Source organism: Eptatretus burgeri, chromosome 4 (genome assembly GCF_056783735.1).
Source record: "Eptatretus burgeri isolate ZD-2024b chromosome 4, Ebu_testis_v1, whole genome shotgun sequence".
NCBI lineage: Eukaryota > Metazoa > Chordata > Myxini > Myxiniformes > Myxinidae > Eptatretus > Eptatretus burgeri.
In genome coordinates, this window is record NC_140964.1 from 62,917,562 (window position 1) to 62,944,650 (window position 27,089).

General features: G+C 43.5%; 1 protein-coding gene across 18 annotated transcripts in view; it reads left to right on the plus strand.

Moving 5' to 3' along the window:
• Positions 1-27,089, plus strand: part of LOC147028199 (histone-lysine N-methyltransferase 2C-like) — a 275,536-nt gene that overhangs the window by 120,547 nt on the left and 127,900 nt on the right. For all 18 annotated transcript variants that reach the window (XM_085878349.1, XM_085878353.1, XM_085878348.1 and 15 more), the window contains 7 exons: positions 2,215-2,378; positions 14,539-14,619; positions 15,354-16,831; positions 17,023-17,133; positions 18,580-18,684; positions 21,494-21,598; positions 24,324-24,505. In XM_085878349.1, the coding sequence (XP_085734475.1) occupies positions 2,215-2,378; positions 14,539-14,619; positions 15,354-16,831; positions 17,023-17,133; positions 18,580-18,684; positions 21,494-21,598; positions 24,324-24,505 (2,226 nt within the window). The remainder of the gene's footprint in view (positions 1-2,214; positions 2,379-14,538; positions 14,620-15,353; positions 16,832-17,022; positions 17,134-18,579; positions 18,685-21,493; positions 21,599-24,323; positions 24,506-27,089) is intronic.

A 27,089-nucleotide genomic window follows, 5' to 3' on the forward strand; every position in this document is an offset into this window, starting at 1 on the left:
ACCTTGAGTCGCTTTCACCGAAAAACGTTACATTTATATAGACATTTCAGGGAGATGATCACAAACATGAATCTTTAAAAACAGCTGCATGTGACTGGTGGAAAAAAATTGGGCTCGGTAATTTAGAAAATACGTTAATACGGCAAACGGCTCAGAAATCGGGCGTTATCAAATATAATTTGCTTTGAAACTCAGAAAGAGCAACTTCAAACCTTTGTAAAGCAAATCCGATAACCAAATACTTTAGAAACAGGTGTGAGGACAAAGGAAAACCTGAAAGAACCTCCATAAGATATGGGATGAAACTTTGCCACCATGGCACCCGTAACAGGCATGGCATGTCTACACACCCGCAGAGGGTCCGTACAGATCCAAATCTACCCATATGTACCACGTCTGTGTGTGCTGTATACATACCTCTACCTTGTCGTAACTTTCGACTGTTCATCCCGATTGGGACATGAACTGTTTCGCTATCAATTGACTCGAACTGTACTGTACAGCTCGGTAAGTGGCTTCAGTACTCAAGCACTCCAACGGAGCGCATTGCTTGGCAAGCGATTACCAATTGCCGTCGATGCAACTATGCACTCGGAAACGCCCATGCAATGTCCGAATTTCACAAATCAGCACTTTTTTCGGAGTCGGAACTGCTGATACTTTCAAATCTGGAGCTTACATTTTGTAATTCTGGTTAGTTTAAGAGCTTCTTTCGGTTATTCATATTCGCAAATGAAATACACCCATGAACACTGGCGTCTCCAGGTGTTTATAAGCACTGCAATGTACCCAGCGATTCGTAGCTGTGATGAACAGGCATTCGATAATATGAGTGAGGAAAGTGAAAACAACAGCTTTATCATTTAAGAAGTCGTTACGGCCTGTTCCGAGTCAATGTGAGTTCGAGCAGGCCAAAAGAACATGGCGGCTTCAGACTCCAGCAAGGTTACCCAGGAAACACGTCAAGACGCCAGACAGCAAGGTGGCTGAGGATCACCTTATTAAGGATATAATTAAATAAGGCCGTTAATTTTCTTCGAAAGAGGTGTTTTAATTAACCCATACACCCAATTTTCACTCTGCAACTTCCTTGGAGTTTTCTTAGTGTGCATGCAAAGTTTCAGGCTGCGAGATGTTATGGTTTTGGAGTTATAGAGGAGACACACACACACACACACACACACACACACACACACACACACACACACACACTGAAGACAAAACCGAAAAACACGGGCAGACGGTGAATTCTTCTCAAGGTGAAGCTTCGGTCGACCCATGTGAGTTTGTGTCTTCATCACATCCTGTTTAAACGTGAGTTCGATCTTGAATACGTCTATTAATTATCTATTATTGGACCTTGGCTCCGTCTATTAATTTACATATATTAATGTCATTGAATGTTGGATGTGTGACGAGGACGAATTGATTAGATTTTGGTGAACATCGGGTTCAGATCCAGATACGATTTTTTTTTAAGTGATTCTTCACAATTGAAAGATGTGGCCAAAAACAATATATCGCATGTTGTCTCAAAAAAGTTGTGGACAGGTTTTGACCAAAATTGGTGCATGTGTTAGGTAGGTCAAAAGAACAAGCTGATTAGATTTTGGTTGAGTTCCGGATGCAGATCCGGCCTATCAATGCATACAAAATGTAAACTGTTCAGCCTGGTGGAGGAATGCGCTTTACCGAGTGCCATTCTCGTCTTGTCATTTGTTTTTTTTCCTGGTTTATTGATTAATAAAAAGTGTCTCACAAATGAAGAACAGTGTTCAGCATGTAAGAATAATTCCGCTGTTATCTTTTTCAGAGATTTTCAAACCAAATTTTCTGCTTTAATAAAACTTTGAGTTTCTCTTTCTCATGATGCAAGTCTCGTAATCGCATGAATAAAAACAAAAAAAAGATACAATTCTGCAAAAAAAAACTGTTCGACTTCTTATGGGACACCATGTAGTTCGAAAATGCCCCCCTCCCCCCGACAGTCAGCCCTGCTTCCACCCCTCAAACTCCAAAAGAAGTTACCCAAACTCTTTAAATTGGACACAAAAATATGCTTTCTGTGATAAGAATGTGGTTTGTGAAAGACTTGCTGTGACTTGCTGCCATTAATAGGGTGTATTGATCAGCCAAACATTCTTGGAAATTTATTTTTTATGATCACATGTATGTTTCATCAATAAAAGACGTTTTTCTGTTGTGGTGATGCAGGTGGGTACATGCTGAGTGCAGCAAGTCTGAGTTCGGGCTCGAGGAAGACTTCATGTGCCGTCAGTGCCTGCAGCTGAATGTATCTCAAGTAGACAGCGGTGATGTTGAACAAGACGAGCAAATGGATGCCGAGTTAGTTGCAGAAAGCCCGCATCACAGTCTGGGTAAGTAATTATTATTTTTCACTGTACTCTATCTTTTTACATCCTCTTTACATTAATATCTTAAAGCATGGAAAGGTCACAGATTAGGATGGAAGATGACATGCGATGGCGGTGTACTGACAATTTGAATCACTGGAGGAGAGGATGGCATTGGAACAACCTCAGGAAGGTAGTTTCCACATATGGGAGAAAAGTTGAATAAAGGAGTGGAGGTGAGCTGTAACACTGGATTTTGGAAGATGAACAAAGTGAGTTCCACTGAAAGAAAGCATGTGTTCAGGAGCAACAGCTGGGAATAGTTGAAGGGCTGAAAGAGCAGGGAAATCAAGACAGTAGGGAGTTGGTAAAAAAAAAAGTTTGAGGCCATCAATCGCTGCAATGAAGGAACATGTCCTGTGTCTCTTCTTATTGTTGGGAGATGCTATTGATGATGCAAACTTTGGATTCCACAGCGTCCATAAAGTGAGAGGTGTGAGATGGTGGTACCATTCCTTCAGAGAGAGAGAGAGAGCAGTACTCCTTTGAACTCTGGGAAAAAAACTCTTGTACATAGGGAGAAGTTTAGATTTACCAACAACAGGTGCCTGATGACAAAGCATACCTGGTGTTTGCCTGGTTTTGAGGCCAGCTTTGAGATATTGTATTTCCACTGAGAGGATGTGACTGATAATGAGGCCCAGAAAATCAAGGGACTCAATTTCTTCCAGTGGATGATCAAAGAATTCGAGATATGGATTCGTTAGACTGTCCTTCCAATGAGAGAATGTGAGGTTTTCCTGGATTGAATGAAATATTCCATGTCTTGGACCAGCATCTTATCCTTTCCACATCTGCTGAGAGGGATGTAGCTATTGCCGCTCTGTTGTTGGGATAGTGTATCATACGGCATGATTTTTTTTCTGGTATGTTGAAGAAGTCGTTGATGTATATCAGGAACTAAAGTTGGCCCAATATTCTACCTTGGTTACTCTGGCTCTTGCTAACAGCTGTAGGTAAGTTTATTGGCATGTAGATGAGTGGATATTTTTCTGAACCAGTTATTGAGCATGTGACAGATGTTTGTTGTCTTCCAAGCATATGGGAAGCAGGTCCGGACGCATACTTTTGATTGTTGAGTGGGGGGTAGGGGGAGTGGGTGGGGGGGGTGGTTCGGTGTGAAGTGTGAAGTTTCAAAAAGTTGAACCGCTGAAGGCATGATAATGCATCACCATCATACCCATTATGGGATGTAATGCACACCATATTGCCTTACCACAGAAAGTGAAAGTGTCGAAAATAGAGAGCTCAATGGGTTATCATTTTGTGGTGTTTTCAGGCCATATGTCGATATGGCAGGAGGCTTGTCATGAAGGAAAGCACTCGGGTTCCTTTTGAACGCCCGGTCCTGAGGCTGCCGGCACAGATAAGTCCGTGCACCCGCAGGTTGCTTAGCAACCACTAACACCAATAGGCAATGCCAATCCGGGCAGGGTTACACTAGTTCGCATAAGACCTTACCTGTGGACAGCCGAGTCAACTGGGGTCGAGTGTGCGCTGGCTAACAAGAGCAAATTTGGTGGGGCAGAACTTCCCGGCTAAGCTAATGTGTGGACCATGCTGGACCAATGAAGGAAAAGACGAAACGAGCTGGGTTCATTTATAGCATGAGTAATTTATTACAAGCCAGGGCAAAGAAGGTCATGTGGCGCAGTAAAGGGTTTATTCAATGAAATGTACAGCAGGGGACAGCTAGGAATTGGGAGTGCGGCAAAAGAAATGCAATTATGTCCAAAAAGAAAGTGGACACAGAGCAGAATCAACCTGATATAAACTTCTACAATCTTAACTTTTATTATACATGTTCCAGGCACCATCAGACACAGACCCGAGGAAATGAGAGATCGCCAGAGAGAGGAGAAGTCATTGAGGGCAAACGACCTAGTTGTACCTAACACGGTCGACGGACATATGTAACCCAATCGCTTAGGAGGAGGGAGGAGGGAAGAAAACTGTGGTGTCTATGGTGCGTGAGTAGAGCGTTGCAAATGTGGTGCATTGTTGCAGAGAGGAAGGTATGAAGACGTGGGTCAGTGGGGAATTGGAAAAGCAAAGGAGAGAAAAGAACGTGTGAGAGGATAGACGTAACGTGAGCGTAGAAGAGAGTCTTAAAATGTGTTTAATTATGATGATGACTGTGGAACGCCGTGGGAGCTGAGCGCCGATGACCTGACAATGACCTGGCAACTATTCAGCGCTGCCCTCTCAGCTCGGCTCTTGTTTGGCAAAACGATGGTGTTCGGCTCGGAAAGATTCTGGACAAAGGATGAAAGACCCAAGACAGAAAGAGACAAAAGAGACTCAGGACGAACAAGAGAGGAAAGAAACACTGATTCGCTCTTTTTATCTAGCCCAGGTGAAGGAGGAGCCAGAAAGCGGATCAAGAGAGCCTGTGGGTGTTTCAGCGTGTTTCCATTGGTGATTAGATGCCGCCCCGAGAAGTAGCCTCACCCCTTCAGACTCCGGAGCCAAAAATGGCCTCAGTTTCTTGCAGACTCTGGCACGCAACGGAACTCCGTAATTCCTATGGGGCGCGGGTTTTTGGGAGCGCTCTCCGGAAACGAACGTGCGCTGGACTCCAACCGAACGTTGTTTGTTAACGGAGTGCCAGAGCTACCCAGACGTTGTTGAATGAACCCCAGTGCATATTTGCACTTCAAATTACACGCCGAAGTATTCTGCCTTGCAGGCACCCGCTTTGTTCTCCATTCTCCGGCATACCCAATGACTGTTGTGAGCGTCCAGGGAGCTGATGGCAATTGTGGCGGTTATAGTGAGGTGGGGGAAGTGCTTTGGCATCTGCGGTAAGGTTGTTGAAGCATTGTCAGTGGTTGAAGAGATTATGGTGATGAGGTTGAAGTGGTTGGTAGCGGTTGTGGAATTTATGGTGAAGAGATCGGGTGGAGGTTGTTGTGTGATTTTTTTTAAGGCATTTCTAGTGCCGTGAGCATGGGGAGGGTCTGAGGTGAGGCGTCGGTTGGTTGATGGCACGCCGTTTGAACGGGGAAATGACACGCATATGCAAATGAGCCCACGGTGATATTCGTCATTTCTGCGGCTCCTTCGGTAGCGTCACTGATCTGGCATCTATGCAGGCTTTGTGTGTGAAATATAATGAATAGAATAAGATATGCATAAGCATATGGAATTGAAGACCTAACTAAAAGCCCTACGCAATGCATCTTGTCCCATTTACCCACTAAACATATGGAAGGGCAAACTAAACAAAGACTAATGAGATAACTGTCTCGGGATCACTACATGTTGGGTGCTATTGGGGAAGTGCCAGCTTCGCAGAACCACAACAATACTATTTCATCGAATGAAGTCTCAAATACCGATCAAACTTCGAGTTTAAGTAAAGTTAACCAAGTAACTCGTCGTAGGAAACACCATGTCAGGAAAGGGAACCTACTTAATATGAATACCCAGATGTGTATACATATACTTTTGTTTTTATCATATTACAAGTAAGTTTATCATTAAAGTCGATCGAAGTAGTCTTTGTGGTCAATGCTCATGAGAGGGAAAATAACAGACATTGAACAGTGCATTGGACACAAATTGGAAGATCAAAGGCATGATTTTTCAATTGCAATCTCACAGGTAAACGTATGCCATGCACAGCGTTATGAGATGATCTGATTATATTTTTATAATACATGAAGGCAAGTACTTATTGCTCGCTTAGTCTTTCAGCAGGGTTCCAAGTTCCAGCCTTCTCGGGTGCTTCCTGGCAAACTGATCCACCACCCTTTCCTCATTCACATCAAAGTCGTAATGAATGTGCATGAGGGCCACCACCAGACAACCTGTCTTCGGCCATGCTTGCCCTTGGGTAGGTATGCAGCTGGCACAAAGCACGAGCACTCCTTTCACATTCACAGCTCGTGGCAGGAACCAGGTCAGGCCAGGTATTGGAGCATGCACCGGAGCTTGCAGGAATGCTGCAGCACAACTTGAGGAGTGCAAATATTTTAGGGGAAATATCCTCATCACGCTCCCTTGTTGCCTCTGCTGCTCCAGCAGGCTGCTCATGCAAGGGTTTCATTTGAAACTTGTTTCCATCTGTACAGCTCTTGCCGAAACAAGTCCGTTGAGGGCATGCAATCAGCGTCTTGCTCTACCACCTCATCAAGCGATGGTGGATGATCTCCACACAGCACAGAAGGGACCAATCGCAGAATCCTCGAGGAGGGCAAAGCTAAGTCCGAAAACGGGCCTTCGATTTCAGAGTTGAGGAGGTTGAGAAATGGTATGGCCACGTTTTTTGATAGTACTCCTCAGGTGTAGCAGCAGGTGAATTATTTCGCATAGTCTGTCGACCAACAGTTCTTGGCATCGATGGCTTGACATTGACAGTGTTTGCCATCCTAATGGCTTGTCTGTAGGTCCGTGGAAATTTGCTGTCGACTGGCTCGGACAAGGCGACATATGTTGACTTGACCTCCTCGCCTTCACTGTTTGCTTTGATGACATGTACAGTTCAGCATTGTAGTTTGACTGTTATGCCAGCGAGATGCAACAGGAAGTGATTGACTACCATGAATGTCATGATGAAATTGAAAAAAGTGAGGCTACTCTACAGTGATGCTGCTTCAGCTCGAGAGTTTGGGTTCCAAGTGATACTAGAGAAATCTGTTCCACAAGCTGTCATGTTGGCACCATAAGCAATATTCTCTAATGCAGTAATAATGTAGACATATGCTTGGTAGAAGTGGTTGCATGCCTCAAGCCTGGCAGCCCCTTTTTTCTTGCACAAGTCGAGTAGACCTTTCCGGTGTTTTGTCTCTCCTGATAAGGCCTTCACGGTGATAGATTGCAAGTGTCCTTCATGCTTTGGACTTCCAAAAAAGAACAAGCAACACGCTTTTAGCTTGTCGATGGTGTTCCTGGTGTTTGGAAGGGTGCATGAGTGAGCAATTACGAGATTTAGACAGTGTCAATTACAATGTACATTTACCGCTCTCGGTGATTGCTGTTTGATTAACCACTGGATTCTAATTTTATCACTGGACATGTTGGCAGCTCCATCATATCCCTGCCCACGGATGTTGGTGACATCGAGGTTTACCTCTCTGATAAAGTTCAGAATGGCAGGGGCGATGAAACAGCAGTGATTCTTGACAAACGAAGGAACGTTAAAAACTCTTCCCGGATATATTTATTCTTCTTCTTCTTCTTCTTCTTCTTTCGGCTGGTCCCGTTCGGGGTCGCCACAGCGGATCATCCGTATGATCCGCATAGTGATTTGGCACATGTTTTACGCCGGATGCCCTTCCTGACGCAACCCTGGTCGCCTCTTACGACACAGGGATATGGTACACCTATTTTAACCGGGGTATACACCGGCCCAGTACACTGGTACTCATTTCGCCGACCTCGGAAGGATGACAGGCTGAGTGAACCCCCCGGTGTATTAATGCAGTGGCCCAACGGGGATTGAACTCAGGACCTTTTGGATCCCAAGCCGCTGCCCTAACCACTGCGCCAACACCAGGATATTTATTGCGGTCCACAAATCGAATACACAGGACAAGATCTTCCTGACTATGACGTGTCACCTGATCATTGAGGACACTGAAGAATCCTGCTGCTTTAATTTCCTGAATCAAATCACTACGTATCATATCATGCCCAATGATGTCAATAATTTTATTCTGGATGCGTTCTGAGGTGTACACAGCATTCTTGTTGGCAAGTCCTATGTCGACAAGGTAACAACGAAGAACTTCATTGTCTGTTGCGATTATCTGGAGGGCTGCCAGAAAGGTTCCAGGATTGCTGACTTATTGAATGAAGTCTTGTTCTGCGTACATCCTTTTCATTGTGACCTCAAAGTGCAATGCACTGACACTCACAGACGAGGACGGCTTCAGCTACCCTTTCTATTATGTGCCAATTTCTTTCGATGCTTTTCTTTTTTCTTCTTTGAACTGAATGTCCATAATCTTCTGTGGGGTCTCCATAGAGTCCAAGAATGCAACTGATGCAATCATTGCATCACAATGATACTTGGTTCTCTGGTGCTCTTTTGCCTTTTCTTCGAGCTTGTGGGACATTGTGAAAGGTGTATTCATGATTGCCCTCATCCGTTTTGTCTCGTATGGGCATCATCAATGTGCAGTGGATGCGGAATGCAGCGTCCAGTGAGGAACTATAAACCATCTAAGTGTCGTCTCACAAATATCGCAACTTCAACTGGTGCTGACACTGGTGAAGAAATCGTGATGGGAAAACATCATTCTGAGATGGTGTGAAGTGGCTTTTGAGGATATGAATCCTATTACCATCATTGAGAGATCTGAGTGTGGTTTGCAACTCCTTGTTGCTCAATGTAGCATTCAGGATTTTCCCAATGTCATTGTGAAAATTCTTATGATTGGTGGCCTCATAACTCCTTCATAAGATCTTGGATATTTATCGATATTGGACAAGGTGAGGCGCACACTGATTCCCAACAAAGGGCGAAAAATCACCATAAAACAACTTTATTCTGCGTATATACAGTCATGGCCAAAAATGTTGGCACCCTTGCATTTTTTTTTCAAATAATGCACCATTTCTTCCAGAAATTTTTTGAAATTATCACATCTTTTGGTGTCCACATTTGTATTTCTTTGGTTTGCAGTGGAACAAAACAAAAAAAGCTGAAAAAAATTACTAAATCTGAGCTTATTCCACACAGAAATCCTAAAATGGCCTGGACAATATTATTGGCACCTTTAAGAAGTTGTGAGAAATAATGAGATTTCAAGCAGGTGATTCTCCTTTACTTTGGAATTGAACTCACCTACAGTGAGTTTCAGGTGCCTGCAATATAAAAATCACTCATTCAACCAGTTTGAATAGAGAAAAGTAGTCATTCTGCTGTTTTGTGTCACTGTGTGTAACACAATGAGCATGGAGAAAAGAAAGAAAACCAGAGAATTGTCTGAGGAGGTCAGACACAAGATTGTAGCCAAGCATGGACAATCTCAAGGCTGCAAGTCCATCTCCAGAGACCTTCATGTTCCTGTTTCCACCGTATGCAATGTTATCAGGAAGTTTAAAACCCATGGCACTGTCGCCAGCCTCCTTGGACGTGGCTGCAAGAGAAAACTTGATCGAAGATTGCAGCGAAGGATTGTTCGGATGGTGGAGAAAGCACCTCGATCAACTGCCAAACAGATTCAAGCTGACGTTCAGACACAAGGTACGACATTTTCAACTCACACCATCCGTTGCCAACTCAATGAAAGGGGGTTCTGTGGTGGCAGACCTAGGAGGACCCCACTGCTGAGAGAGAGACAAAAGAATGCCCAACTGGAGTTTGCCAAAACACACCTGAACAAGCCAAAATCCTTCTGGGAGAATGTCCTGTGGACAGATGAGACCAAATTAGAGCTTTTTGGTAAAGCACATCATGTCTATGTTTACAGAAAACAAAATGAAGCCTTCAAAGAAAAGAACACCTTCCCTACAGTCAAACATGGAGGAGGTTCAGTGATGTTTTGGGGTTGCTGTGCTGCCTCTGGCACTGGGTGCCTTGAATGTGTGCATGGCATCATGAAATCAGGAGATTACCAAGGCATTTTGGACCACAGTGTTCAACCCAGTGTGAGAAAGCTGGATCTCTGTCGAAGGTCATGGGTCTTGCAGCAGGATATTGTCCCCAAATACACTTCAAGAAGCACCCAGGAATGGTTCAACACAAAATGCTGCACTGTTCTGAAGTGGCCAGCAATGAGTCCAGATCTAAATCCCATTGAACACCTGTTGGGAGATCTAAAAACAGCAGTTGGGAGAACTGGAGCAGTTTGCACAAGAAAAGTGTGCCAAACTGCCAGTAGAGAGGTGGGAAGCTCAAGTTCTGAATCAAAAACAAAGGTTCTGTAATATTAACAGTGAAATACAAAAATTGTGGAGACAAAATACTTTGGTCAATTTCAACTTATTTTTCGAGAAAATTGTGAGTTATTTGAGGAAGGTGCAAGGGTGCCAATATTTTTGGGCACGACTGCACTTAATTACGTACGTCCATTGTGACAAAGGTTACAAATTGAAATGTTTAAGCATTAAGCCATTTTGCCCACATATGTTCCATAATTTGTGATATTATTGGTTCACGAGTCAGTAGGTGACCACTATATTAGTTATTGTTGTGTGTCTCTGTCTGTCTGTCTGTCTGTCCCGAGCATAGCTCCGTGGGTTTTGATCCGATCCTGATAAAATTTTGGTGGGAGGTTTATATCATGATCTAGTTGTATTATCCTGAGAATGGGCGTTCACCCATTATGGGCGGAGCCACGCCGAAAAAACGTGTTTTTAGGGGGTAGCCGGTTTCAAGTTGCATCTTCTCCGAGGGGGTTTGTCGAATCTGGCAGGGGTTTTCGGTATTTGGTTAGCCCAATGGCACCTGCATAGCCCCATGGAGCTCGATTTTTCATTTTCGTCCCAAGGTCAAGGTCACAAGGTCACGAACTTGGAAAATGTCAAAAAATCAATAAATTGGGCATCGAGCTCCTAGGGTTTTCAACTGTTTCGAATGAAAGTTGGTGTGCAAGTAGTGCTCTTCGAGTACTACAACTTTCATCATTTATGTTTTTCCCGATTCCCGCCATAAAAAAATTAAAAAGGCGAACTACGTTTCGGATTTCACAATTCGTGGTCGATTTTTAGTGCTATTCGAGTACTACAACTTTCATCATTTACGTTTTTCCCGATTCCCGCCAGTTTGCCCATGGCGTCCCCTCGAAGGTCAAAAAATAAAAAAGGCGAACCGTGTACATTGCTCGTGAACCATCGCCGTCTCCAGACTTGTCATTACAACAGCCAAAATTTCTATAATTTGAAAAAGATCCAACATGTATAACATACCAAAGTAGTCTTTGAGAATCGTGTCATTTTTAAATTCACCTCAGCACATCCTCAAAAAGTCGTAATTCATTAATTTAAATCCAGCCATCGTCGATATACTGTATACATCTTCACAATGTAAATTTAGTCAGGAATCTGATGAGCACACTTAGAAACATTGGAAAATTAATCTTACTTGCAGAGGACCTGCCCTGCGGGCGATCATGTTCCAAGCATGCAACACGTTCTTCTGACGCATACCTTTATTTGGGCAGTGTATCAGCAAGTGACAGCTCTGTATCGGGAAAATAAATAACCCGGGTTACGTGCATGAAGCAAAAACATACCTTCTGATTCAAAACGCCTCACTAAACTGGAAAACGTGGGGACAGGAATACTGAACTGTAAATGATGTAGACTTAATACCCACCCCGAACCCATCTGGAGGTGGCACTATACTATGCACATTTGCATGGAGAATTTGTTCCCCCCCCTCCACCCTCCAAGACCACCGGCAAAGATTAAAAACACCCCTATACATTAATTAACCTCCACCATCGAAGATGGATGGAGGTTACTGTTTTCACCCCTTTCTGTTTGTTTGTTTGTTTGTTTGTTTGTGAACAGTATTACGGAAAAAACTCCTCGACGGATTTTGACAAAACTTGGTGGGGGTGGGGGGGGGGTTAGGTATGGTCCAAGGATCATGCCATTAGATTTTGGAATTGGTCCAAAATCCAATATGACCGCTATGGCGGCCAATTTTAAAAAATATTTGAATTTTTTTTTTTGGCATTTCTACATGTTTTAAGTGATTTCCAACCCCCCCTCCCCCAAAAAAAAATTTAGAGAAAAAAATTTTTTTGCAACTTTTTTTTAAACAAAATTTTGATTTCTTTTTTTTTTTGCATTTCTACATGTTATAAGTGATTCCCCCCCCCAAAAAAAAAATTTTAGAGAAAAAAAAAATGTTGCAAATTTTTTTCAACAAAATTTTGATTTCTTTTTTTTGCATTTCTACATGTTATAAGTGATTTCCACCCCCCTCCCCCCAAAAAAAATTTAGAGAAAAAATTTTTTTTGCAACTTTTTTTTAAACAAAATTTTGATTTCTTTTTTTTTGCATTTCTACATGTTATAAGTGATTCCCCCCCCCCAAAAAAAACTTTTTTAGAGAAAAAAAATGTTGCAAATTTTTTTCAACAAAATTTTGATTTCTTTTTTTTGCATTTCTACATGTTATAAGTGATTTCCACCCCCCCCCCCAAAAAAAAATTGTTAGAGAAAAAAAAAATTTTGCGAATTTTTTTCAACAAAATTTCGATTTTCTTTTTTTTGCATTTCTACATGTTACAAGTCATTTCCAACAAAAAACATGCCAAAATCATAATTGCGGCTGATTTTGGAACTTCAGGTGGATATACCCACGTAAAATCAATTTCTGTCTCGAGGAATCTAGTTATGACGAATGAATTGAGTATGTAAACGTTAAAAGTAAAAGGGAAAGTTGCAAACTATAACTCTGTGAGCACTGTTGACGTCAAATTGAATGAATAGGATATCAGGTTCATTTGAGTGACCCAGCAGAATTGGCGGCGGAGGTTTTGCACTCTACCGAGTGCTCCCCCTCTAGTTAAACAGTCATTTAAAAGGGTAATTATAAACATGAGAATCGTCAAACATAAAATCATCAAATTGAGAATTTAATCTTACTTCGTCACGGAGTGTATTCGTACTGAAAATCAAGATCAAGCGGGCTTTCACCATTCTGCTCCAGGAGGAGGCTTCAGTCTTACCTGAGCTCACCTTTAGGACACGTGACTAAAAATAATGCTTCAAAATAATGTGGTCCTCTTTTTTTGTTGGGGGGAGTGTGGGTACACACCTCCTCTGGGTATGCCACTTGGAAGCAGCTAAATTTGAAGGACAAGTTGAAGAGAGCAAACATAGGGAGAAGCCAGAACAGCAGAGGAGAATATCGGAACATGAGCACTGACACCCTCAGGGCCAATCATGGGGGTACCGTCGAGGCTCATCAGTTTCTCTACCTCTTAGGTGAATAACTCTGCATCCATGAGGCAGTATGAACTTTGTTGGACGGGGGAGCAGTGTGGGTAGCAGTAAGGTGTTGTAAAAGAGGGATGAGTTGGTGACGTGAAAGTTGGAGGTCAAAACTAAGTTCGGCCAATCTTCCATGGAATGAGAAAAATCTTCAATGGAGTTATTTGTGGTAAGGGAGCTGATGAAGTTCCATTTCATACATGGTAGACAGACTGAAAAAAGTAGCACCAGGTCTTTCAGGAAGGATACAGGTTGAGATGATTGATGTGTTGGCCTGCCGTTGTTTCTTATTGATGTCAACCTTAATAGGGTGGACACACTTGTGGGCCTCGTGAAATCACCCTCGGTTTCCCTTGGTTGGGCTAGCCTTCAATATTGATAGAGCAAGCTGACCCATACCAAAAATCTTCCTTATAAGGATCGGCCAGGAATGCTCGCTCTTTTTCTGTCCATCTATGTTCTGTTCCGACGTGTTTATGAGGGTGATGACATGAGGACATTTCATTCAGATACTTTTATGTCTTTCTGGAGTTTCCTGGCATTGCCCATGTGCATGGTTGGATCCTAAATTCTCGTCCGATTGGCGGCACCTCTTCTTTTGTCCATTTTGATGAAATTGCTTTGATGTGAATAAACTTTAGCGCACACGAAGAAATATGCAGAGAGTGTACAAGTAAGTGGGGAGTGGACACACCAACACACCACAGAACTTTGCTTGCTTCACGTTTTCTCATTTTCATTTTGAGTGGCAGGGAAAGAGACTGATGAAAAACATAGCTTATATTTGTATGGTTAGTGGCTACTTGTTTTATTTTCCTACCATGAATGTGATTAAAAAAAAATATATATTGATTTTTATATAAATAAATACAGTTGGAGGAAAATTTAAAGGGGTGCCTTTGCTGCATAGAACAGGAGAAATGGTGTGTGTGTGTGTGTGTGTGTGTGTGTGTGTGTGTGTGTGTGTGTGTGTGTGTGTGTGTGTGTGTGTGTGTGTGTGTGTGTGTGTGTGTGTGTGTGTGTGTGTGTGTGTGTGTGTGTGTGTGTGTGTGTGTGTGTGTTGTGCACATAAAGTTGACCTACGAAAATGTTTGTCTTTGTGTAAAATGAGCAGGCAGTTGGTCAACTCGTCAAAGAGAATAGTTATCCGTATTTTCGGGAGCCGTGCTCGTGTAACGATGCATTCGCAAGTTAAATCCTCTGGTTTGTCTTCACCTTGCAACAGATGATCAGAAAGCCATGCCGAATAATGAAGAACTTGGGGTTGAAGAGGAAGTGGTGTGTCATCAAGAAGCAGATGAATTGGGTAAGTACTTTGTGATAAGTTCAAGACATGAGATTCTTTTTCGTTTTTCAGACAGAAAATTGTCTCAGGTCATTGTTCAAGTTACTTTGTTGAACAGCAGTTGCATATAGATTCATTCACTCAATGATATGGAGGATACCTGCAAATCACCAGTTATTAGTTCTCTCCTAGTTTCACCGGAGGGGACTGTATGTTTGCTCTCTCTCTCTGTCTGTCTGTCTGTCTGTCTGTCTGTCCGTCTGTCCGTCCATCCCACCTGTAGTTTTGCAGACTTTTCCCATACCCTTTTACATATTCAATTGAAACTTTGGACATGGCTTTATCATGACAAGCTACAGAACACGTTTGAGTTTCAGGATGTTTCGTCAATTTTTCACAGAGTTATGCCCTTTTTGGACTTAGAAAATATCACATCGGTAGGGGACGTGTGTTGTAAAGCAATTCTCGCTCTTGTTCATCGTAAACTGGAAGAGGCATGGAGAAGGAACTCTACCCATTACACACTGATACAAATGCCATCATCGTAAAGGTTGAATAAATGTAATTCATTATATTATTGCAATTGTACGAATGTATCGATTTATTTAATATTTACTTATTCAGGAGAATGTGGAAACTGCTGTATTTTCATAGGTAGCAACTCTGAATGTTATTATTTAGCCAGCTGGGTTTCTGTAGTCAGCTCTGATTTTATTTTGTAGTTTGTTTTAAGTAATATTGCATGACCTCCACAGAAGTGGCCACAAGCAACATGTCCTTGGAATGCAGTCCTGCTGAGCCTCATCTGCAGCAGGAGCAAAAAGTTGAGGACTTCATGCAAAGGGTTGAGGAGGATGAAGGGTGTGAAGAAGTTACACACAACACAAACATGGATAAGGAATCACCTCGGACTCTTGAAACTGTGGAGGAAGTTAAAGAGCTTGAGAAAATGGATGATGATGAAGAGGTTGAGGTCGAGGAAAACGTGCAACAGCGGATGCAAGAAGAGGTGGCAGATGAGGAGCATGACGTCTCGATGGAGAATGAGAGGTTAGTCATGGTGGGGAATAATAATGAGCAGGAGGAAAGTCCAGTTGAAGATCCACAAACGGAGGAAGAGATAGTGAAAACACAAGAGGTTATTGAGAAAGAAAAGGACAGCATGCACAGTGGTGTGGAAATTAAGGAGACGCGTAAAGATGATGCAATTGACACCGTGGATTTAAAGCAGGAAGAGGATGTTGTCGAGAAAAATCGAGAAATAAAAAATGAAGATGACTCGGAAGGAGAAGCTGTAGGACCAAATGAGCTTTCTGGTGACGATGAAGAGCTTGACAGGGCTGAGGATAAAACTGAGAATCAAGTCGCACAATCAATAAAACTTCCATGGTCGGTGGATGCTGTTGGGTCAGGAAGTCTTTCATTAGATTGGATGGGTTCACAGGATTCCAACATTGTCCAAACCGTGTCTAAGAGTCCAGAGGCAATGTCAGAGTCGAGCTTAATACCAGATGTTCAGAAGAAAGAGCCACTGGATAAAGAAAGAGAAACGATTGAAAAATTTGAAGGAGTATTTGCCAATACCACCAAATCTGCACAGGAAGTTGAACCAAACGAAGAGTTTGAAGAAGCTGACAACCGGATAATGGCTGCTGACGAAATTAAACTTGAAAATGATGAAATGGTCGAATCTGAGAGAGCTTTCGTAGGCCGTCGGAATGACAGCAGCATGGATATGGCACAGCCGTTGGAAATGGACTCATCAGACGAAGGCTCAGGCATAGCTTGGCACACTCATGTTTCATTAGCAAGGAGCCCTTCTGAAAATGTGCAGAACAACGCTGAATCTGCAATGTCCAAAGATGAAAAACACTTTAAGATCTCACCGCGTTCAGACGTTGACAGTGACATGGACGATGGCATGGACACTGAAGAGATGTCCGGAGCAGACTCGGGACACAACATGCCGAAGGGTGGCTCCGATGGTGCGTCACATGCCAGTCTTGAAATGTGTTCCCCACAAGCTGAATCGGACACCGTGCTCGACTCGACCGATGCGGGTCTGGTGGAGGAGTTCCTCAGCTCGGAGCTCTTTTCATCAGATGCAAGCCTGGACACATGCCAGGCGGAAAGATTTGTGCATACAGCCACGATCACCCCTCCCACTCATGGAATGGGAAAACCCATGATGGGCAAACGGAGATTTTCACCTGGCAGACCACGTGTTCGCACGGTAAGACCTTCTGCAATGTACATCGAACCAGATATTATTGGTCATACCTTTTGTAGCAGGATGTGTTTCCTTGGTGGGTTGTTGTCTCCAACTCGAGCTATGTCTTTGCTACCATATGGATGTTCTCTGCCACTGCTGCAGAATTTCCAACCAATACAAAGAAATGCTGACCAGAATCGGTGTTTATACAGGGTCGTGGAGGTGGTTTCCCAGGAAAGCGACGGCCTCGGGGTGCTGGAGGAGGCAGCCGTGGAGGAAGGGGAAGGTCTCGCCTCAAGACGAGCAATTTTATTATGATGGGGGTCAGTTTGGAAATACTTTTCCCTCACATTGTTTAAATATTTACAAAGAGTTTTCTTTTTTATTTACGTGCCTGCGACAAATTATGAACCCCCTACCAAGCTAATTTGAAATTGTCGTTGCCTCCGCCATCTGCGATGGATGGAGGTTATGTTTTCATCTCTGTCTGTTTGTGTGCAGGATATCTCAAAAAGTTGTGGACGGTTTTGGATGAAATTTGGTGGGCAGGTTGAGTGTGTGACAACGCCAAATTGATTAAATTTTGGTGCAGATCTGGATCCCATAATTCAAGTGATTCTTCACCATTGAGTGATGGTGCTAAAAACGATGTATCGCACGATGTGTCAAAAAGTTTTGGATGTATTTGGCCGAAACTTTGTGGACAGGTTGGGTGTGTGACGAGGACGAATCAATTGTATTTTGGTGAAGATACGAGATTTTTAAAAGTGATTCTTCACCATTGAGAGATGGGTCCAAAAATAAATACCATATTTCAAACAGTTGTGGACGAGTCGTGACAAAACTTGGTGGATGAGTTGGTTAGGTGACAAGAACAAGCCAGATCTGGCCTATCACTGGGATACAATACATAAACTGTTCAGCCTGGTGCAGGTCTGTGCTCCACCGAGTGTCACTCTTGTTTTATTTGTAAGAATAGCTCTTCTATAAATTGGGTTTCTTCTTCCGATGGACCATGCTCTGTCACAGTGTGTCAGTGCCGCCGCAGCAGCTTCCTGAGCAAGGGATATACTGGGTAGTTTGCCCTTGTCTTCTCAGCAGTAGTTAGGGAAGAAATTTGTATGTAATTTGTTCAAGGTGCCAGCGATCGCTCACCTAATCTTCAGGAAGGACACCCTGGAATCGTTAACGTCCGCCCACAAATGCCGGCAGATGGGACAACCAGTTTAACGTCCATCCGAGGGATGGGCACGCACATTGATGAATCCTGTGAGGGTGACAGTTTATAGCTGGGTCGGGATTGAAACCCAGGCTGGACAGCTTCGAGGCGAGAGTGCGTACCTCGAGGCCATCCTGTGAGCTCACAAATTGATAGAGCAAGGTGTACATGAAGAGTTTGGTCCAAAGTGCCATTAACACCAATTCCGCATTTTGCGAGTTAGCAGCAGCTTTAGGAATATTCAATGGTAGTGTATGTACACAAGCCATATGTTATTTAAAACGAGATAAAGGCCCTGTTGTTTCGTACAGAAAACCTGTCTTTGTTTCATAACACGGAATCTGGCGTTCACAATGTTCGATGACACAATGGAGATCTCATTTTGGAATGTCACTCTTCATTTCCTTTACTTAGCTGGCAAGTTGTAAAGGGTTTTTTGGGGTTTTTTTTTTAAAGGTTGGTCAATGCCTTGTATACTTTTGTAAATGTGAAAATTGGTGTATAAAACTGTTCCTTTTTGTCTTGTCATTTGCTCTTTTGCTGTCTGTAGATTCCTATGATGGATGATCCTCCGGTGATTGACGACGAAGAGGAAAACAGCATGCATAACACTCTGGTGCTCTTTTCCACCGACGACAAGTTCACGCTGCTCCAGGTATGTGAAAGCTTTCATTTGTTTTTCCATATGGAGGTTATTTATTTATTTATTTATTTATTTATTTTCAACAGCATTTGGTTGAAGTGAAACAATGCAAATTCCCAAAACTTCAACTTGCAAGGTCAGATGATTTAAAAAAAATTATTATTATTATTATTATTATTATTATTATTATTTAAGTTTGCCTGAAACAAGACTGAGAGCCACTATTTGTAAAGGGCAACAAAGAAAAAGAAGAGGAAAAACTGGCAAAACCTTCTCGTCCTGAAACAAGGAAACCTCTTCACAGGACCACTGTGCGGGAGGGGGGTAGCGAGGCCAGGCAGAAAAATAAATTTTCCTACCCCCTTCGGGTGTTTTTTAGGAGACACCATCTCCGTACCGGATGGCTGTTGGTTCCCAAAGGCAGGTCATCCGCCCTTTATCAGGTGGTGTTTTTCATCCTGGCAGGGTGTCGCGGGGTCTGCCTCCCCACGAGCAAAGCCAGTGAGGGGTGTCGGTTTAGTCACCGATTAGCCGACCATGCGGCAGGTGGCACTGGGTTACATGTTACCAGTTGCGGTCCCAAAAGACTGACCTGACTGAAGAAATTCTCATGACCTCTGTCATCTGCTGTTAAGCAAAAACACAAACAAAAAAAAAATCTAAAAACAGCAAGTGGATGTCCGCATGATTTTTGTGAAGGCAACCATGTGTTATTTTTGATTGGTCAAAACAATCACTGGTATGAAACACCCAATCGGGGACTTCTGATGGCAAGAAATAGCCAGCTCCATAGAAAGCGCCGGGACGTTCACGCTTGTGACACTTGCAGTTTTAATAAGCGCATCGTATAAAGCTTCAGATGTAAAATGAAATATCTGGCGATGATCAGATTAGTAGTTTTCAGTCAAAAAAAAATTCAACTTGCATTCTTTTTCACTTGACTCCTCGCACAGCGACATATAATTGGCAGACCAATCTGCCTCTTCTTATTTAATATCTGCTGACCTAGTTTATCCCCTTGTTGGCAGAAACCAAATTTGCAAGCACACACTCGATAAACAACCTTTTTTTTTTTTCTGATCCAAATTATGATTTTTCCCCACGCAAAAAGTTCTTCCAGAATACTCGTGTAATAATATTGCAAACTTCCTAGTCCTTATATTTGTGATCGCATCACAAAGTTTACACTTCTTTGGCCCAATCATTGCAATTACTTGGTCTTAGAGGGGAAGGACATCGGGTCGGGAAATATGTTATGAGTATCTGGGAGGAAGAGTGACCGGGGATGGTAAGTCCGAGGCAGAGGTGCGGAGGAGGATTCATGTGGGTGTGAATGCGAATTAAGGAGGGTGGAGGGAGTACTGGCAGACAGAAAGATATCAAGAACATTTAAAGGGAAGGTTCTGATGTCGTGTGTAATGCCGGCCTACTTTTACGGTATGGGGACGGTGGCACTGACAGAGACAACAACGGAGGCTGCAGGTTCGGGAGAACAACTGGGTCAGGAGGATTGCGGGAGTGAAGAGAAGGAGAATGGATGAACTGAGTGAGGAGATTTGGTGTGCAGATGAGTTTGACGGGGACATTGGTGAAATGTCGGCTGTGATGGGCTAGACATTTGGTGCGGAAGGGGGATGAGAGAATGAAAGAGAGTGGATAGCTTGACGGAGCAAGGTAGGAGGAAAAGAAGTAGACTGCAGTTGAGATGGGACATTTGTGCGAGGAGGGATATCCATGAGGTAGCGGTGGTTTCAGGACGGAGAGAGTTGGCTGAGGACAGAGGGAGGTGGAGGAGGCAGGGCACAAGCGTGGTGCCATCGGACCTCACCCCTTATCAAGGGAAGGGGACGAGAAGGTTTTATTTTGACTGATTTTGTCATTGTTTGTGAAATTTCTGACGTAGCCCGGGACTTAAATTCTGGGTCTCTCACTAATATGGCAAAAGTTTTGGAGGTCGGTGGTTCGATTCCGCTTGGGTCATTACCAAAGACTTTAAAATGAACAACATCAGATGTGCTGTGCCTCCCTGCTTGACTCACCATGTAAAAAAGATGAATCACAGATACACACCATCGGTTGGTGTGGGAGGGGGTGAGTGGGAGGATATTCCTCCTTAAATTGCCCTACTTATTGTGGAGAGAAATGCGACGTCGTAGATATGGCATCAACGGTACAGAGAGTGCCCCGGTGCCCCGGGAAGTCGTGTCTCTTCCCCCACACACGGTGACTGTGTTTGCCTGAAGTTAATTCCGGTGTTGTCTTGTGGACTTGTCTGCATATATTGTGCCTGATTTGTGTTGTATCTTCTCCACGAGCCTAAAACTGTGTCAGAAACAAAACCCAACCACTGAACTGTTGAGTTATTGAGAGGGTATCAGGGATTTAGTGTGTGTGTGTGTGTGTGTGTGTGTGTGTGTGTGTGTGTGTGTGTGTGTGTGTGCGTGCGTGCGTGCGTGCGTGCGTGCGTGCGTGCGTGCGTGCGTGCGCGCGCTACGTACGTATACACATATGCTTGTATAGCTCCTTACTTCATCCAATAATTAGTTTTATGTCTGACAGTGGTGATTATTTATTTATTTATTTATTTATTTATTTATTTATTTATTTTTTTTTGATCAGGGATTTTTTTTTGTTCAATGTCAACCGAACAAAAGCTTTCCGGTACACATGTGCTGCAGTCTATTTTTTTCAGTGTTGCGGAAGACTGACAAGCCTTCATCATTGAGGAGGTTCATCTGATTTTGTGGAACCATAAGGTATGGATGGTTTGCTAAATCTACAGTTTGTGAGGACAATGTGGGTTTATCCCGTATGCATGCAGGACATGTGCGTGGTTTGTGGAAGCTTCGGGCATGGTGCCGAGGGCCGTCTGCTGGCGTGCTCACAGTGCGGTCAGTGTTACCACCCGTACTGCGTTGGTGTCAAGGTAAGGCGGTCCAAGTTGAGTGATGTGTGCACGTTATTGAGCTAACCTCTGTGTAGGGTAGAGGTTATCTTGAGTGGCAGGAGCGTAACAGGGCAAGGCGTGCTTTATTTGGCAATTACTAAGATCATAATGTAGAAATTGTGACCAGATATGGGAATCAAACCCCAACATTTTCCATCGTGCTTTTATGGTTGTTAAAGCATTTTAAAAAGAGCTGATAGTTTGGGCTTTTATTTATTTATTTGTTTATTTTTCTTTGCAAAATCGAGGCTCATGGAAGTGCGAGGTGACTGAGGTTGTGAACTGACAGTAAGGCAACGGTTGGTCACAATAAGCAATGCCGTAAATGAACAGGAAAAGAGGAGAGAGGTGGTGGGAGGAAACACTGCAACCTACAAGTAAAAGGTCCGGTGTTGTCCGGTGTTGTTGGGGTTAGGAAGGGTTAAAATTAATGGGGGAGAAAAAAATTGTTGGTAGGAATCTGGGATGACATGAGATGGCGGTGTGTGATCTGCTTTTGATGCCCCGGATTGAGGAGTGGGAAAAGCTAATATATGTTGTTGGTCGATTAGTCTGGGACATGAAAGGTAATACATGGCAATTGATGCTAACATTACTGGGGCATTTGCTGAAGTTGTACTTACTGTGTAACGATACATTTTACTTTTCTAAAATAATGTAAAATGGGGAATTTTTTTTTTTTTATCATGATGAGATTTGGTCATTTTCAATTTCAGAAAATTGAATTTGGTTTTCCTTTTTTAGGTCGTCTCTACCGAGATGACCTAATAAAGCCGGACCAAATGTCTGTTCGTCCGTCAACAATTTTTCTTTCCGGTCTTGATGAAACTTAGTATGTGGGTAGAGGTCGATGAGTGTTGCACAACGATGTAACTTTTGTCCGGGTTCAAGGTCAGGGTCAAGGTCACGAGGTCACGTCAGTTATAAAAACCGCCATTTTCAAAACCTATCTCGTCTGCCATTCTACAAGATATTCGGCAACTGTTTATTGATTATGATAGTAAAAAATATTATCTTGTATCTAACCGGACAGATTTTTGAATTTCCGTCCCGTTTGGCCGCCGCGTAACCTGGAAGATGGTCAAAAACACCTCCTGGTCCAAGGAAAGCTTTTTACTTCCGATCTTGATGAAATTTTGTATGTGGGTTGAGGTCGATGAGTGATACCCAACGTCCTATTTTTTTCCCGGATTCGAGGCCAGGGTCAAGGTCACGAGGTCACGAAAGTTGTGAAAGTCACCATTTTCAAAACCTATCTCGTCTGTCATTTTAGGAGATATCTGGCAACGGTTCATCGGTTATGATAGTAAAAAAACATTATAGAGAAGACCGTCACCCCCACATGGGGGTAATTTTTTGTTTATGTCGTCAAGGTTTGTGGAGGAGCTTAGAACACTGAATGGATCAGGATGCAGCAGGACAAAAGGAATAGTGGAGAAAGAGAGGGGGTGGTGGTGGTGGTGGGGGGGGGGGGGCTCATAGACACCAACAGCAGTGTTGAAGGATAACATAGTTGGAGACTTGGACAAACAATGGGTGTGGGGAGGAATTGTTGGGGAGGGAAGGACAGATTGGGTGGTAAGATCGATACAGAATGAAACTCTCAGGAAGGAAAACTGGAAATTTGGATGGAGGAGGGGGGGGGGGCTTGGGGTTGTGGAGTTGCGGTGAGGGTGGGGGGTTAGCGATGGTCGGGAAGATCATGGTTTTGCATTGGGGATTATCTAAGATGGTGTTGAACAGCTGTCTTGAAGAGGAGGGAATAATGAGATTGAAGAGAATGTGGAAATTGGTTCCACAGGTGGAAAAAAGAGGATCCACTGAGTTGGGGCGAGCAGTGAACATGGATTTCGGTAGTTTCACCAGAAGGGGGGGTAAGCCTTTTGTTGGTTTCGTGATTCGGGTGGCAGGCTTTGGATGTTAGGGTCCTGATTTGTGAGCCCCGTTGGCCGCTGAATTAACACCAGGTGGGGTTGTCTCAGCCTGTCATCCTTCTGAGGTCGGCAAAATGAGTACCAGTCTACTTGTAGAGGGGCACAGCATCAGCGGCACAGCCGCGCTTCCAAGAAATGATAGCTCCTACGGCAGCCAAGCTGCCAATACGCAAGAACAGAACCAGAAGTGGGTTGATGGTGGACCGTGTGCACCCTGCACAAATCTGGAGGGGATGAAGACTGGAAAGAACAGAGGATGCAAGACCAGAAGAGCCACCAACCTGATCGTCCCAGACAGAAAGACCAGCGAGCCGATGGGAAAGTGATAGGCCCATTTAATTGGCTTCAGCATGAGAGATTCCAATGATCTTGTAGGCCTTGGCTTCCATGGCATCAAGTAAAGCAAGGTAGTGAGGTAGGGGAGCCAACCCAAAGCAGGGAGCAGGATTCCATCAAGGTGCTGATGAAGGCCTTGTAGGTAGAAAGAGTTCAGATATGCCAAGGAAGGATTCTGTACGACGGAGGATGCCAAGTCTGCATCTGGCTTTGGAGGCCAACTTTGAAACGTGGTTTGCCCAATAAAGAACAGGCCTGATGAGACCCAGGAGTTTTAGTAAACTAACTTTCTCAAGAGGATTGTTAAGTCGATGGGAGGGTTTTCCTTGTAAACATTTTATACTCAATTTAAATATATAAACCCCAAACTTTTTAAACAACATCACAAGTTGTCCTTGTAAACATTGTAAGATGCTATTAAATGTTGTGTGCAGATAACGAAAGTGGTGCTAAGCAAAGGCTGGCGGTGCCTCGAATGCACAGTGTGTGAGCAGTGCGGGAAGGCCTCGGATCCAGGCCGTCTGCTTCTCTGTGACGACTGTGACATCAGCTATCACACTTACTGTTTGGATCCGCCACTGCACACGGTTCCGAAGGGTGGTTGGAAGTGCAAGTGGTGAGTTATTTACCAACAACACAGCCGTCCTCGTCATTTTTATTCATTGTTGTCTTGTGACTCGCCCGTTATATTCCTGTATTTATTTATGCATTCCCGTCAAATATGTTGTTTCTAATTTGGGCACCAAGCCTTTCAGGATGGGTAACCTATTGTTTTTCTTCTGATTATTATTATTAGTAGTAGTAGTAGTAGTAGTAGTAGTAGTAGTAGTATTAGGGTTCCCAGCCTTCCCAGGCAAGGAAACATTGCTTTTGTTTAGATTATTATTAGGGTTCCCAGCTCCCAGGCTGGGAAACCTATTGTTTTTCTTCTGATTATTAGTAGTAGTAGTAGTAGTAGTAGTAGTAGTAGTAGTAGTAGTAGTAGTAGTAGTAGGGTTCCCAGCCTTCCCAGGCTAGGAAACTTATTGCTTTTGTTTAGATTATTATTAGGGTTCCCAGCTCCCAGGCTGGGAAACCTATTGTTTTTCTTCTGATTATTATTATTATTATTAGTAGTAGTAGTAGTAGTAGTAGTAGTAGTAGTAGTAGTAGTAGTAGTAGTAGTAGTAGTAGGGTTCCCAGCCTTCCCAGGCTAGGAAACTTATTGCTTTTGTTTAGATTATTATTAGGGTTCCCAGCTCCCAGGCTGGGAAACCTATTGTTTTTCTTCTGATTATTATTATTATTATTAGTAGTAGTAGTAGTAGTAGTAGTATTAGGGTTCCCAGCCTTCCCAGGCTAGGAAACTTATTGCTTTTGTTTAGATTATTATTAGGGTTCCCAGCTCCCAGGCTGGGAAACCTATTGTTTTTGATCATATTATGATGATTATGATTATTATTATTCTGTATGACTTTCGCATGTTTATTCCCTCTTAAATTAATTTTCTTGGCAACCGTTGGTCCGATTGACACAAATTTTCACCCTTTTGTATGTGCCTATTGACGCAGATTTTTTTTTTCGTGCTAAATATGACGTCAGAGATCATGTGGTACGAGCACCATCTTTGGAAAACCGAAAAATTTTGGACGTCATTTTCTTTGGAACCGCAACCTGGAAAAAAATTGAAACATGGCTCATTGTCAAGAACTTCGCATGGGGAATGTGGTGCTTTACTATTATGTCATCAGTGCCTTCATTATGATGTCATAATTCGACAAGTACAATGCTTTTATCAGATCAGTTTGAAATTTCTTGATCATGATCTATGCAACAACTTACCGGAGAGAAAAAAATGATGAAGTCATAGGTCGCATGGTTTGGCGGCTTTGGTTTTTTGGAAAAAGTGTGTGGAATAATCCCTTCTTATTTTTAGCTCACCGAGACTTCAGTCAGGTGAGCTTATGCGATTGAGCAGTGTCCGTAGGTGAATGAGTGAGTGAGTGAGTCAGTCAGTCAGTCAGTCAGTCTGTAAACACTAGTCATTTTTGCTTGAACCAAACACATGCTTTTGATTAAACTGGGCCACAGGCTTCATATGTGATGCCTAACAAAGGTGTATTGACCACATCAAAATCTGCACACATTCAGAGGGTCTATGGGTCTTTTTCTGATCCCCATCCCAGCCCCCCCCCCCACCCCTCCAAAAATGAAATGGTATTTGCTTTCTTCTCCGAAACTACACACGCAATTTTGATGAAACTTGACCACAACCTTCATCAGCGGTGATGTGTCAAATTGTATTGACCGCATCAACATCTGCACTCATTAACTAGGTCTTGGGGGGGGGTGGGGGTGGAGTTGTGATCCCCCCTTCCTCCCCCAACAAGTATTTGCTTTCTCCTTCAGGTCAGGTCAGGTATGGGAGCATGTGCCAGAACAGCACGTCGCTGCGTCAACTTTCTTCCGGTACTCCAGGGGCCTCCGTCTGGCCTTCCCCCAGGCAGATCTCCTTGAGATGCTGGTCAACCTGCTGCAACCATGAGGCACGTGGTCGGCCTGTTGGCCTCCTCCACTCACAAGACTCAATCGCTGAGAGAATCTAGTGAGCAGGATCAGCGTCAGGAAAACGAGCCACATGTCCATACAGCCGCAACTGATGCTCACGGACTATGCAGGTAACAAATCTCATCCGAGTCTCTCTCAGCAACCGCTCGTTGGACAAAAAATCCGACCAGCGATAGCCAAGGATTCTCCGAAGAGACCTGGTACCAAAGGAATTAAGTCTCCGTCTCAGATCCTTGGTCAGAGTCCAAGTCTTGCATCCATAGAGCAAGACTGGAAGTACTGAGGACCTGTAGACTCGGACTTTCGTCCAACTGCACAGGTAACGGCAGCGCCACACCCCATGATCCAGTCAATCCATGACTCCCCAGGCCTGACCCAGACGTCTATTGACCTCTGACTCACAGCCAGCAGAGACATGAATATCACTGCCAAAAGTAAGTGAATCTCTCCACGACATCGACATCCTCACCACATACAGACACAGACAGAACAGCAGCATCCAAGATGTCATTGAAAGCCTGGATCTTCGTTTTGACCCAAGAAACCCGTAATCCCGGTGGCTCCGACTCCTCATTCAGCACCTCGAGGGCCCCCAAAAGGATATCTAAAGTCTCCGCAGGAATGACTGCATCATCTGCGAAATCAAGGTCTGA